General features: G+C 43.3%; 1 protein-coding gene across 4 annotated transcripts in view; it reads left to right on the plus strand.

The window, feature by feature from the left end:
• Positions 1-15,755, plus strand: part of LOC115666275 (putative disease resistance protein At3g14460) — a 74,634-nt gene that overhangs the window by 57,991 nt on the left and 888 nt on the right. Inside the window, exons 5-7 of one of the 4 annotated variants that reach the window (XM_056318994.1) lie at positions 9,905-10,008; positions 11,052-15,388; positions 15,471-15,748. In XM_056318994.1, the coding sequence (XP_056174969.1) occupies positions 11,276-15,349 (4,074 nt within the window). In that variant the 5' untranslated portion in view covers positions 9,905-10,008; positions 11,052-11,275 and the 3' untranslated portion in view covers positions 15,350-15,388; positions 15,471-15,748. Of the gene's footprint in view, positions 1-9,904; positions 10,009-10,720; positions 15,749-15,755 lie in introns of those variants that run through there. The other 3 variants (XR_008818221.1, XR_008818219.1, XR_008818220.1) reach the window with 3 other exon arrangements.

Raw genomic sequence — 15,755 nt, forward strand, 5'->3', positions numbered from 1 at the left:
CCTTCATAGGCGACACCTTAAGGAACACGTGATCTCCAACTTGAAACTCCAAGGGTCGTCGTCTTCTGTCGGCATAACTTTTCTGACGACTCTGCGCTGTCCTGAGTCTGTCTCGAATAACCTCAACTGCCTCAACAGTTTGTTGGATCAATTCTGGACCCGTGATACTCCGTTCACCCACTTCATCCCAACATACTGGCGTCCTGCACGCCCTACCATATAAGGCTTCAAACGGTGCCATCTGAATGCTCTGCTGATAGCTATTGTTATAGGCAAACTCCACCAAGTGTAACTGTTCCTCCCATTTGCCTTGGAAATCTATCACACAAGCTCTCAGCATGTCCTCTAGGGTTTGAATGGTCCTTTCAGACTGGCCATCTGTTTGCGGATGGTAGGCCGTACTGAACTGTAACTTCGTTCCTAAGGCCGTTTGCAAACTTTTCCAAAAGTTAGCCGTAAATCTCGGATCACGATCCGAAGTGATCGTTACTGGTATTCCATGCAGCCTCACGATCTGCCTCACATACAAGTCTGCATATCTTTCCAACTCAAAGTCCTTTCGCACAGCCAGAAAGTGCGCTGATTTAGTCAGTCTATCCACTATCACCCAAATTGAATCATGTCCTCTCTGGCTTCTCGGCAGTCCCGACACGAAATCCATTGTAATATGTTCCCATTTCCACTCTGGGATTTCTAACGGTCTCAATAGTCCTCCAGGCTTACAATGCTGTGCCTTCACTTGTTGGCACGTCAAACACTTAGCTACGTGCCTGGCCACATCCACCTTCATTCCATTCCACCAGTAGTGTTGTCTTAAATTCTGATACATCTTCGTACTTCCCGGGTGGATACTGTAATTGCTCCTATGAGCTTCCGACAAGATTTCTTCCTTTAGCTTTACATCATCTGGTACACAGAGTCGCCCTCTAAACTTCAGAACTCCATCCTCGGACACTTGAAAGTCCGGTTTCCTCTTAGCTGCATCCATCTCCATAATCTTTTGGATTTCTGGGTCCGTAGTCTGTAGTTCCTTAATCTTGATCTGAATCTCTGGCTCAATCCTTAAGGCGGCTAGTAATTTCGATACGTGACTCATCTCCAGCTTAAACTCTGAATCCCTGAGTCTTTCCAATAAGGTCCATTCCTTGACCATTAGATGCGCCAAACTAGACTTTCGACTCAGAGCATCTGCCACTCGATTGGCTTTTCCAGGATGATACAGGATGTCGCAATCATAATCCTTTAGAAGCTCCATCCATCGGCGCCGCCTCATGTTCAACTCTTTTCGCGAAAAGAGGTACTTGAGGCTTTGATGATCCGTATAAACTGGAACTTCTCCCCACATAAGTAGTGCCTCCAAATCTTAAGTGCAAACACTATAGCAGCTAATTCCAAGTCATGCGTCGGGTAATTCATCTCGTGTGGTCTCAACTGACTCGACGCATATGCTACCACTTTTCCATGCTTGCATCGGCACACGCCCAATCCTCTTAGCGAAGCATCGCTATAAATCTCAAATCCTCCCGGGCCCGACGGAATGGTCAATACAGAGCGCTTGTCAACCGGTGTTTCAGTTCCTGAAAGCTCCTTTCACACTTGTCATCCCACTCAAACCTCACCTCCTTCTTAAGCAATCTTGTCATTGGCATGGCTATTGACGAAAATCCTTCTACGAATCGCCTGTAATAACCAGCCAATCCGAGAAAACTTCGAATCTCCGTTACTGACGTCGGTCTAGGCCACTTGGTAACCGCTTCAATCTTAGCTGGATCCACCGAAATCCCATCCCCAGAAACGATATGTCCAAGGAATCCTACTCTGTTGAGCCAAAACTCACACTTGCTGAACTTAGCATATAATGCATGCTCTCTCAAAGTCCGTAGCACTTCAGTCAAGTGTATCTCATGTTCCTCAAGGCTCTTGGAATACACTAGTATATCGTCAATGAAAACTATCACAAACTGATCCAGGAATTCCTTGAACACACGATTCATCAAATCCATGAAAGCGGCTGGGGCATTCGTTAATCCAAAGGGCATAACCGTAAATTCATAATGCCCATACCGAGTCCTGAAAGCAGTCTTGGGAATGTCCTCATTTCTGATCCTTAGCTGATGGTACCCGGTCCTCAAATCTATCTTGGAAAACACTGAGGCTCCTTGCAGCTGATCAAACAGGTCATCAATTCTCGGCAGTGGGTACTTATTCTTCACTGTCACTTGATTCAACTGCCGATAATCTATACACAATCTCAGAGTTCCATCTTTCTTTTTGACAAACAGGACTGGCGCTCCCCATGGGGACGCACTAGGGCGAATAAAACCTTTATCCAGTAATTCCTGTATCTGGACCTTTAATTCTTTCAATTCTGATAAGGACATCCTATATGGCGCTTTCGAAATCGGCTCTGTTCCTGGCGCCAATTGAATCACAAACTCCACCTCTCGCTCAGGCGGTAAACCCGGCAATTCCTCAGGAAACACATCAGGAAAATTGCTTACTACGGGTATATCTTCCAACTTAGGTTCAACAACTGTTGGATCCACAACATTCACCAAATATCCTTCACACCCTTCGTCCAACAGCTTACTTACCTCGAGCGAGGAAATCCAAGGGATCGAGGTTCCTCCTCGGTTTCCCTGAAATACAAAACTAGGGCGTCCATCCGGATTAAATTGGATCGTCCTATCGCTGCAATCCACTACAGCTTTCTGTCGGACTAACCAATCCATTCCAATAATCACATCAAAATCGAACATGGCTATTACTGCCAAGTCGATGTTTTCTTCTTTACCTCCAATAATTATCTTACAGTTAGGACATCCAAAAGAAACTAGCAACCTATCATTCACAGGTGTCGACACGCAAAGCACATGCTCAAGCAGCACTGGTTTCATACCAACCAACTCAATAAATTGCTCTGAAACGAACGAATGGGTTGCCCCCGGATCAAACAATGCATACGCGGCATGATCACACAAAGAAATCGTACCTGTGACCACGCCCGGCGCATTCTCAGCTTCCTTGCGCGCCATTGCATAAATCCTTCCTTGAGCTGGCGGTCGTCCCTGATTAGCCGGTGGGGGAGGTCCGGCTTGATTTCCAGCTCGTGGTGGCGGCACTCTGGACGGTCCTGATGGTTGCATCTGTGGGCAATCGCGGATCCGATGTCCCATACTCCCGCACTTAAAACACGCCCCATATCTACCCAACTGGGGATTCGGTTTTCCGATATTCCGTCTGGCTGGTGGAACAAATCGCCTATTTCCAGTCATAGGCCTCTTTCCCAAACGGCGATTATCTCGATTTTGAGCAAACCGCGATCCTGAAGCGGCTGCCCTTTCCTGTTGATCTCGTTCCATGATCTGAGCCCGTCTGAACATCTCCCCATAGTCCTTGATATCATGAGACAAAATCAGACTTCGAAGGTCCGGTTTCAGTCCATCCCGGAATCTTCGCGCCCTATCTCTCGGGTTCTCCACCATAGTTGGGGCAAACTTAGCTAATCTCGCGAACTCGGCCTCATACTGATCAACGGTCATTTGTCCCTGACGCAAGCGCATAAATTCCATCAACTTCTTCTCTTGCGCATTTTCCGAGAAATACTTTTCATAAAAATTTTCCACAAACACAGCCCAAATCGGGGCCGTTCCTACCGGAAACACTCTATTCTCCACGGCATTCCACCACTCATTGGCACCGTCCCGTGAATGGCGATAAGCCGCTAGCGTCACTTTCTCTTCATCGGTGCACCCCAGAACTTTAAAAGTTTTCTCCAGTTCCTCAATCCATCTTGGCGCAGCCTCGGGGTCACCGCGACCATGAAATTTGGGCGGCTTCAATTTCATAAACTGTTCTACTAAGCTGGGGCATCTGTCTAACCATTGGTTGAGCCTCGTCCGGCGTTAGCTTGATTCTCATCTACCGCAGCTAGGCGGCTACATTATCTCGCCCTTGAGTCTGCCTATCCAGCACGTTCCCAATCCTTTCTAATACTCGCAGAACTCCTTCCATACGTGGATCTTCCACGGGTCTAACATCAACTTGGGGGTCTACTGCAGCTCCCACATTAACTCCCAGATTGTCTACTGCTCCTACTCGAGCACGACCTCTACCTCGGATTCCTCTTCCTGCACCCCTTCTGGGAATTCTTCCTATACCTCTCCCCTCGCTACTCATCTTGGCTACTCGATTCTACGACTACCTGCTATAATTCCACGAAGGAATTAAAGACTTAAACCAATCTATCCCAGTCTAAGTTCTAGGCAGGTATTAAACAACAATCAAGCAATCAGCACGCGGTCTAACAATTATCCAACACATCACCCAAGGGATTCGCGTACTCACCTCGAATCCTGCCGCACCTGCACTTACGGGTCACACAATCACAATTCAAAAACAATCACAAGCTGTCAGGAGATGCATGTAGCACACGAGGTCACCCTACTGGCTACCCAGGGTCTCATCGCTCCTTATCACTCCAAACCTCGACCAAAGGAATCGAGCTGACCTTGCTCTGATACCAATTCAAACGGGGATGTCACGCCCCGTACCCCACGAAGCGGGAGCATCCCACCTTCGGTCGATAAATTGCGACGTCCCAGGAAGCGTCGCCGACCCACGCCCATACAGAGATCAAGCACAAGCGGAAGTATAAAATAAACAAACCCAGACAATTACAATATGAGCCAAGGATAGCCATCCAATAAACAAGATTCAACGCAGAAAATATGTACATACTTATATTACTATTTTAAAACTCTTTTTACAGTATTCACGACAACCAAAAAGGAAACACCAACAGCTGGGAATAACCCAAACAGCCACTTCTCCGTTCTGCTCCATCCCTACCGGGGTGCATGCTCGACGACTGCTGGATAAAAGGCGGTATTCCCAAAAAGAGGTGGTGACCTCGGCATCCTACTGCTGGGGGTCTGAAATGTTTCGGTTTACACAACCGTGAGACGAATCTCAATGAGTTCAACCCCTAAACCTAGGCTAGGCTAGCATGCAATCTCCTGACCGGAAACAAACATTTAAAATCATAACACAACCATAATCATACAATTCTCTGACCCTGCAGGTTAGATAGTTCAATATGTAATAATCACGGGACATACGTGGCACACATTATCACACGTACGCCAATCACATGCTCATACACCGAGTCTCACACACTCGCATGCCATTCAATGCATGTTTATGCATGCAAATGTCATTGACATGTCATGCACATTTCTTTGGCCCACTGGCCCACACCGGCACACTTGCCCAATTAATTATTATTACGACTCGAGTCATCAATTTTTCACGGCCGGTGCGTCTAGCTCGCTTCAAAGTGCATGAGGCGCAAGCATCCGATCTCGGCCCGGTGTCTCTAGCCTCGCTTCAAAGTGCATGAGGCGCAACACTTTGTTCTCCTTGCGAACCGCAGCCTCGCTTCAAAGTGCATGAGGATGGTCGCCTTCCGGACGTACCGGGCATCGTCCTGCTTCAAAGTGCATGAGGACGGTATCGACCCGAAGGTCCTTAGGTGATCACACAGCTCATTATTATCGAACCCGGCGTATAACGCCGGGGTATTTTAGGTGATCACATGCTCATGGCGACACGCATTCTCGCACAATTTTCATCACATGCCTCACTCTTGGCATACGCGATGCGTGTCCATGTTATGCAATGCAATGAACCACGAGCACCAATATAATTCAGACAACCCGGGCATACCCGGCAATTTCACCGATGAACTCCTAAATTGGTCATTAAACCCTATTATCCTCCCCAACGATTCTCATTAATCCACTAAATTTTTCCGATAATAATTTCTACCAATCAATTCTCAACCCAGTCTCAATTACACACTTTGCTATTATCTAAGCCACGGTCCAAAATGCACCGATAACACCTAAACCAGTCCCGGTAAAAACGCAACATCGCTCCTAATCCGGGTTTAGGAATTTTACTCACCAAAACAAGGGTCACGACGACGGGGAATGGCGGCCGATCACTGATGAACAGTGAAACCGGCGGCGGAATTCCCGGCGGACGGCGGCGCGGTGTACGGACGGGTGAACAGTGATCCCCGTACGGACGCGTGAACAGTACCACCGTACGGACACACTGTTTGGACGGCTGGGAACGGTGGCCGACGAGGCGCCGGTCACGGCGGCGACGGCGTACGGGTCCGGATGAAAGTGACCGCACGGACGTGAACAGTAAAATTGTACGGGTCTTGTACGGACCGGGCTGAACGGCAACGTATGGACATGCCGAGCAGTAGGGTGTCGACGAGACAGCGATCGGAGCTCCGGCGAAGCTCCGGCGGACTTGTTCACGGAATGGAAAATGAGAAAAAGAGAGAAAAAGAGGGGGAAAGGGAGAGAGAAATGGACGGAACCGAGGCCGAGCCGAAGCGGGGGACCAAGGGGGTCGACGGCGAGGCACGGCGGTTGGCGGCGTGCTCCGCGAAGCTCCGGCGAGAGAGAAAATGAGAGTGAAAATTTGAGAGAAAATGAGAGAAAGTGAGGGGAAAATGGAGAGAAAATTTTCTGAAGGCTGGTCTGGTCGTGGGAGTGAGAGAGGAGAGAGAAAAAAATGCTTATCTTAGTCAAAAACTAGGGCCTAGGGTGCCATGTGTCAAAAATCAAGCCAATGGACAATTTTGCCCTTGATCCAAAGGTTAGGATTTGCCCTAATCCAATAATTTAGGGGTGAAATGGTCTTTTGCCCCTAACCATGGTTGACCAGACCTGGTTTAACCTTAACTCACCTTGGTTAATCCCAAAATTAAATCCAATTTTCGGAATTAATCAAAAATGGCCTAGGGGCATTTTCGTAATTTTCCGATCCCGAACCGAAATTCCAATTTTCGCACATACGCGTTCCATATATGCGTGGCCAACATAATATGGCGTCGGAATCGCGAAATTCATCGCGCAAGCCCTCGAAAATCCACGTCAAAGTTTCGGGAATAAAATAATATTATTTTTCCAATTTTTGTCGAAATTCCAGTTTTTGTCCAAAATGACTCCTGGTAAGCGTGGCCACCAAAAAATGGCATCGGCCACGAAAAATAACCTCATTTGGCCTCGAAAAGCGACGCGGCATCCCGGGGCAAAATCGTAATTTTTCACCCCGGACCGAAATTCCAATTTTTACTCGTGCTAACTCCACATGTGAGTGGCCAGCGTAATATGACGTCAGATTCCCAAAAATAGTCTCTTAAGCCTTTGAAAATCGATACCGAAATCCGGGCCCAATTCCGTGAACAAAACCCGCTAAACTTTCAATTTCAGAGTCTCTCACTAACGGGTGGCTGTTAGAGGTTACGCATATCGACCTAGGGCTACCCGTATCGTAATGGTCTCGATCATTGAGAGAATGAGAAATTATCATTAGTTCCAGAGGTCACAATCATTAGGTTCAAGTTCCGGACTGGTTGACCACGTGCACTTTTGGTCTTGCAGAATCACCTGCGTCCCAATCGTACATCGTTGGCCTTGGCCAAACCAAATCCGTTACCTTTCCTAAGATCGGCTCACGTTGGCCCAAAATATTTCCTCAGAGTCTCTCGTGATCGGTATCCCTTTCGCGATAGGGTCCCCGGTCCACGTACCATCTTCTAGTTAGCCATACCCTATTGGTTAGTATCCCGAGAGTGATCAGCTCTGGGTGAGACTTACTAAAATGAAATGCGAAATAATATCAGTTTCATTGATTCCGGAAATTACATCGAAATTCGGGCTGTTACAAAATATCTGGTATCCGTCAATCTTGTTGGAAAAAAAGAAGAAGGAATACAAGTAATTAGCACTGTTTAAAGATGAACATAGCATTGTAAAATTTAAAGGAGAAAAAAAATAAAAATAAATTATAATAAATTAAAAAACAATGATGATGATGATGATGATGATGATAATAATAATAATAATATTATTATTATTATTATTTTCGGTCGGAATATAATAATAAGATAAAACAAATCTTATTTGCTTTTATGATAGTATTACTTTAGTTCATTGAATGTTTTCGTATTTAATATCGTTAGTGAAACCGTACGTAGGTAATTCTCCTTAGCCGAAATTAGACTTTGACTTGAAAATTAGTTCATGTCCTGAAACTTAATAATGAGGCAGCGTATAATTCGCTCATCTCTTATCGGATTTACTTTTCGCACTTTACTTTTATTCGTCCTCTATTAACATTTTGATGTGTTGTGTTGTTTTCTTTATATTGATGTCATGACTCGATTTCTTTAACTTCATTCAACGAGTAGATTACACTTTCGAGTCAATCTCAATCAAACAAGCATGTATGGACACGTATTGGAGAATACTTAGAATCCATAATTTGATAAAGACGACACGAATCACCTAGTAGGTAATTAGTGTAATCAAATCCCCAAACTTAGGATCTCTAATGGAGGAAAGGTTTGGCTAAGGCAAGTTGATCTGTCGACTTGTTTTCTAAAAGTGACAGCTTGGAGCCTCATTCACGGCCTGTTTCTCTTCCTTCTTTATTAAGCAAAGTTGACTAAGATTCGGAGGCCAACTTTGATTTTTCTTGCTTGACCGCCAATGGTGGGACGTGGATTATTCAACACCACCCTCTTTGATCTGCCCAATCCCCTACAAACCGATTCTAGTCGTAGCTCTATCGATATTGTCTTTTGTAGTTGCAAACGGTGGCCACCCATTTCCGTGAATGATGCAGCCAGAAATTTGGTACCTGAAGTATTTGGTAGGCCTTTATTACACGAGAGCAACCACCTATTCTTTCTGAAATCTTTCTATTAATGGAGGCACGATCATTATTTTGGGTGACAATATTGTGGTTCTTAAACCGATTTCATGCCTATCTATAATCCCAATTGCAAGTTTAATAACAAAATTTTGGGGGAAGTTGATGTTCAAATACTTGCTGTCCAGATTGAAGTTACATTTGATTTGTCAAATATTTTTGCCGTCGGTGTTCATGAAATTGCATATCGCTAGGTCACTCTCGATCACGTCTTGACGTGTAATTTCATGTTTACATTGCCTATACATTCCTTGCATTCTAGATTTGTATGTTAGGGGGCATGCTTAATAAAACCACATGTAGATTTATTAGGTGTTGTACATTTAGGACATTGCATATTAGCCATTCACATTTTTGGGGAAAGTTATATTCACAATTTTAAGGGGGTCCATATTTGCATAATTGGGCATATTGAAGATTTTTCATTACATATTAGGATAGAGTTTCATTATATTAGTATCAGGACAAGCATTATCATGCACATCTAGGCCATTTGGAGTGCATTATTATTAATTATCATATTTGCACATTTCCAAATTCGAAAATGTAGGAAAATCATATCTTGCATGTTAGTAATTTAAGATTGCATCTTCTTTAAAAAAAAAAAAACAAATGTATAGTGGAACTCTCCGCAAGTCGCGAAGAGTATTATCGTCCCATTCCTGCATTTTATTTTCTTTATCAGTTTTTTGCTTTTTTTTGGTTTTTCTTTTTAAAAAGTGAAGCACCAAAGCCAATTTGCGTCTTGCAAAGTCTCGGTTTTCCCGGATTTTATTGAACTTTCCTTCCCATTTGCTCCTTTTCACTTTTGCTTCACCTTCTAGACCAAAAAGTACATGATGTCTAGTAAAGTCTTGGTCTTCCTGAGTTTATGGTATATTTACATGAAGAAATATGTATGATCGTGGAAACTACAAATATCTGGGATAATCTCTTAATATTACAAAACAGGCACTTGTGGATAGAAAGCATTCTCGAAAGTCTTGGTCTTCATTTCATGTCTTGGTAGGTGAAAAGTCTTGGTCTTGCTGGACTTTATAGTTTTCTCTCTCCATTATCTCATTATCACTTGGCTTCACCATATGCTCTTCCCCCTGCTCAACAGTGTTCTCTTGCTGCTCATCCGAACCTAGCGCTCGTGCTTGTTGGATTGCTCTCGTTGATCTAATCCCGTTCAACGGTCTCCTCCGGGAAGTCTACTCGGAACAGGTAAGAGACATCTATCTACTTGCTCTCTTTTCCCCTCAAGCCGATGCAGCCAGAACTTCGTTCACTAAAGAATCTGGTAGACATTCATTACACGAGAGCAACCGCCCATCATTTCTGAAAATTTTCAATTAATGGAGGGAAAAGCAATCTTTTGAGCAAAAGAAGAGGCAACAACAGCACCAAAATTTTGGCTCTTAAACCGATTTCATGTCTATCTATTATCCCGATTGCCAATTTAATAACAAAATTTTTGGGGAAGTTGATGTCAAATACTTGCTGTCCAGATTAAAGTTGCATGGCTTGATCATGGTGATTTGTTGATCTTAATTTGGCCTAGTTGTTTTGCTGAGGTGATACATCTGCACGCTACTTGTTTGAGCCAAAACTGACCTCTATTTTATGATTTTTCATTATCTATTAGGATAGAATTGCCTTATATTCGTATCAGGACAATTATATTAGAAAAAATAGAATTTTCGTGGACAAGCATTATCATGCACATCTAGGCCATTTGGAGTGGATTATTATTAATTGTCTTATTTGTACGTTTCCTTTCATAAATCAAATGTTATAAAATGGATAATCTAGGAAAATCTTTATGCATGTTAATAACTTTAGATTGCATCTTCATTTAAAAAAAAACAAAATTGTGAAGTGGAACTCTCCGAAAGTCACGAAGAGTATTATCGCCCCATTCCTGCGTTTCTCTTTTTTCTTTTATTACTTAAATTTGGAAAGATCAATGAAAATCTAGACATAATTCCGATAGACAAGTACAATAGAGATTAACGAATGAAAAATCACAATATGGTTAGAAATGACAAAAAATTGGACAAAAATTAATTGATTTTGAGCAAGAGAACAATAATCAGTGCTAAATGTCAAATAATAATCAGTCTTCATAAGTCTTGGTCTTTCTAGATTTTATTAACGTTTCTTTCCCATCAGCTCTTTGTCATTTTTGCTTCACTTTCACGACAAAAAAGTTCATGATACCCAGTAGTGTTGGTTTTCTTGAGTTTATGGTTTATTTACATGAACAGGATATATGATCGTGGAAACTATGAATATTGGAGATAATCTCTAAATATTACGAAGCAAGCACTTGTGGACAAAAAGCATCCTCAAAAGTCTTGGTCTTCATTTCATCTCTTTGGTAGGTGAAAGTCTTGGTCTTCCTCGACTTCATAGTTTTCTCTCTCCATTAGCTCATTATCGCTTTGATTCACCATAACCTTTGTTGTTGTCTCCAGTGATTGATTCACCCATGGCCATTGTAGAGATCGTTTTGGGTTCCGTCTTGGCTTCCTTCTTTCAGGCCCTGTTCGACAAATTAGCATCTTTGGGATTGAACTATGCGCAAAGGGAAGGAACACCACCCTTTTCTGGAATTAGCACTGACCTGCTCAATAAATGGAGGAAGACGCTAGACACAATCAATGCAGTGCTGGATGATGCAGAGGACAGGCAACTGAGCGGTAACTATAGAGTGAAACTGTGGTTGGACGATGTTAGGGACTTCGCCTATGACATGGAAGACTTGCTTGATGAGCTCGCGATCCAAGCCACTCAGGTTAAGTCGGGGGCAAAATCCAGCAAAAGCAGAGGTCAGATAAATTGGAAGTTCTCTTGCTTTGGCCGAGATAAATCCTCCAGATCAAATCCAAACCCACACTCGCTCGTGTTTGAAACCGAGGTCCAAGAGATCAATGATAGGTTGGAAGAGATTGTCACCATGAAGTATCATCTAAGATTGAGAGAGAATGTTGTGGGCAGATTTGACAACACCAACCAAAGGCTTCCTAGCACTTCTCTGTCGGAGACTCAATTTTTCGGCAGGGAGAAGGAAGAAGCACAAATACTCGAACGATTAATTAGTGATGTCGAAAATTCTAATGCCACGCTGAGCATAGTCCCCATAGTTGGGATGGGTGGTGTTGGAAAGACGGCATTGACTCAAAGGCTGTATAATGATGCCAGAGTGAAAAGCTATTTCAAGACTCGAGCATGGGTTTGTGTGTCAGATGTTTTTGATGTTCTCGACATAACAAAGACTATTTTGCGGTCGATCACCGGGTTGTCCTGCGAGGGTGAAGATCTTAACGGGCTTCAAGTTAAGTTGAAGGACAATCTATCTGGAAAGAAGTTTCTTGTGGTTTTAGACGATGTCTGGAATGAGAACTACGGAAAATGGACTGACCTCTTAAAGCCATTTGAAGCGGGGGCCAAGGGAAGCAAGATCATTGTCACAACTCGCAACCTTGCTGTTGTTTCTATAAGAGGAGCTTCGCCGTATCCTTTGGAGGAGTTGTCCCTTGATAATTGTACAAGCTTATTAGCCTTTCATGCTCTTGGAGCAACAAATTTTGAAAGCCACCCAAATCTTGAAAGAATAGGCAAGAAATTAGCTAAAAAATGTAAAGGCTTGCCTTTGGCAGTGAAGATGTTAGGCGGTGCCCTATGTAACGAAAGGAATCCGGATAAATGGAAAGCTATATTAAATAACAGAATATGGGATCTTCCGAAGGGAAAAAAAGATGAGATTCTCCCAGTTTTGAAATTGAGCTATGTCCATCTTCCTTCTTATTTGAAGAGATGTTTTGCTTATTGTGCGGTATTTCCCAAGGATTATGAAATTGAGAGGGATGAGTTGGTGCTTTTATGGATAGCAGAGGGCTTTTTAGATGGACAAAAAGCAAAGAAAGATATATTGAGATTGGGATGGGATCACTTCGATGAGTTAGTATCGAGATCATTTCTTCAACAATCAAGGGTCAACGCATCTAAGTTTTTAATGCATGATCTTCTAAATGATCTAGCAAAGTCTATTGCGGGTGGGACATGCTTTAGGTCAGGGGAGTCTCAGCTAGCAGGTAATGAAGACGATGCATCTCAAGAGAAAGCTCGTTATGCATCATTCATCACAACATGGTTTGTTACATCAAAATTCCTGAGAGCATATCACGGAATGAAGGTACTAAGAAGTTTAATTCTAGTACGTGTTGGATATAGTGGGGGCTCTTTCTCTATTTCCAACAAGGTGCTACATGACTTGCTAACAAACTTAAAGTACTTGAGGGTGTTCTCGTTATGTCATTGTCACATCACAAAGGTACCGCATTGTGTCGGTGATTTAAAACATCTTCGATATCTCAATTTCTCGTACACCAATATCAAATGGCTACCTGAGTCAATGAGCACCTTGTGCAAATTACAAGCTTTGATATTGAGAGGTTGTCGAAAGCTTTCTATGTTGCCTTCAGGTACCACAAAATTGGTCAGCTTACAGTTTCTTGACATTAGAGATACAGAAAGTCTAAAAGAGATGCCATTGGGTATCAGTAATTTGAAGAATCTTACTATCTTGTCCAAGTTTGTGGTGGGAATAGAGAAAGGGTCACAGTTAAAAGAGTTAAAGAAGTTGCCACATCTTCAAGGAGAATTACTCATATCAGAATTGCAAAAGGTGGAAGAAGTGAGAGACGCGGTTGATGCTAATTTGTCAGGAAAGCAAGGCCTTAGCAACTTAGCCTTGCATTGGGGTGAAGATTTTGGAAATTTGCGGAATGATAAGTGTGAAGCGCAGGTGCTTCACTTTCTGCAACCTCACACTAATATTGAAAATCTCACTATCTCATACTATAGTGGTACAAAACTCCCATCCTGGTTAGATAGTCCATCATATTCTAAGATAGTGTCTTTGTACTTGCGAGACTGTCCTAATGTCACGTCGTTGCCCCTACTTGGACAACTACCTTCACTTAAGGAATTATCTCTTAAAGGTCTACATGCAGTAAGAATGATAGGCTCTGAATTTTACGGTGGTAAAAGGCCTTTCTCGACCTTAACAACTTTGAAGTTTGAAGAGATGTTGGCATGGAAGGATTGGGGTCGTTATGCCGGGGACCCAAAAGAAGAAGTCCCATTCTCCTGTCTTCAGCATCTTGTTGTCCGGAGTTGTCCTTCGTTGGTCGAGACATTGCCTTGTCAACTTGATCTTCTCATAAAACTTGAAATTCATTCATGCCCGCATTTGAATAACTTAACCGGCATTGTTCGTCTTCCATCTCTCCGCGAGTTATACCTTGAGGATTGTAATAAGGAGATCTTAACGTGCTTGGTCAACCTAACTTCTTTAACCGTTCTCAGAGTTGAAAATCTTGCAGATCTCGTTTGCTTTAATCATGAGTTTATGAGCGGTTGGGTCAAGCTAAAAGAGCTTGAAATAAGAAGCTGTGACAAGCTAACACACTTGTGGCAAGATGAAAATGAAACAAGAAATCTTATTTGCCTCCAGAAATTAGCCATCCAAAGCTGTGCTCAATTCACGTCTTTTGTGGCAGGAGAAAAAGAGATAGAGCTGCCTTCCAACCTTGAAAGCATGGAATTAAGGGATTGCATGAGTTTAGAAAAGCTTCCGAGCAAAATGCAGGCCCTCAGAAATTTTGTTATTGAGAATTGTCCAAAACGCATGGGATTTATCATTGCTTCCGATGATCCCACCAGTATTAACCCGATGCCTCAATTTGTTGCTCTAAAGACACTTAAAATTAGTTATTGCGAGGGAGTGGAGTCACTGGAAGAGATCGCCATAGCATTGTTGAAATATTTAACTATTGACAACTGTAAGAAACTAAGAAGTCTACCACAGTGCCTTCGCATGCTCTCCCATCTCACTTTTTTTAAAATACGTGACTGTCCAGCATTGGAGATAGAGGACTTCCCTCCCCTTCCCATCACCCTGTCATATTTCGTGCTCTATAATTGTCCTAAGGTAAAGTATCTACCAAATCAGTGGCACCATCTTGCATCCCTCACGTACATAAGTATTTCTTGCCAAAATATCAAACGCTTGCCCGAAGGAGGTTTTCCTCCCAAGTTGCAGACCCTTTCCATTACAAGGTGCGAGAATCTGGAGCAGCCAGTGAGAGAATGGGGCTTACCCCTCCTCACATCCCTCAAGTATCTATTAATTGACGGAATGAGCATGGGAAGGGAGGGAGAGAAGGTGCGGTTTCCATCGGAGGAGAATGAGGAGGAGGATGCGTGGAGTCTTCTCTTCCCTTCCTCTCTAACCACTCTTGTGATTAAACGGATGAAGAACGTGGAAAGACTGTCGAGCGGTCTTCGCAACCGCCTCTCCTCTCTCCAACATTTGGGGATTTTCGATTGCCCGAAGCTGAGGTACTTGCCAGAGGATGGCCTCCCTCCCTCCCTCCAACGATTGTTGATAGAAGGATGCGAGATTCTGAAAGATCGATGCTCAAACCTCGGTGGCGACTATTGGCCCCTCATCCAAGACATCCCGAGCATCAAGATTGATAGCGTTCGGATCCAGTGAATTGATTCGGCCATGTACAGTGAGTTTTCTAGGGTTCGGGTGAGTTTTATGGTTTTTGGAGGCATCGATTTCCATTTATGCTTCCTCGATTCGATGCGTAATACAAACTGATACTTTCCAGTGGAGATGTTTCCCATGAATTTCCAAAAAACCAGCCATTGAAGGTCAAAGACGGACATTCGGGTGGGTTTTCTCGTTGGGTTGGATCTTCCTCTTGCTATATTGATGACATATCTTCAACTCTGCTTGATGCCCAAACAAATTGTGAATGAAAAATGTACTATGCCTTGCATGAGAGTCACGGAGAATCGTAGCATTCTGCAATCATATTCCTCTGCATTTTCAGCGTTCGCTGTTTATTCTCTTCACAACATCTTTTTCTTGTGCCCTAGCTCATTCACTCTAG

The sequence above is a fragment of the Syzygium oleosum genome, unplaced genomic scaffold, assembly GCF_021117445.2.
Source record: "Syzygium oleosum isolate NSW1041296 unplaced genomic scaffold, Sole_v2.1 Sole_v2.17, whole genome shotgun sequence".
Taxonomy (NCBI): Eukaryota; Viridiplantae; Streptophyta; class Magnoliopsida; order Myrtales; family Myrtaceae; genus Syzygium; species Syzygium oleosum.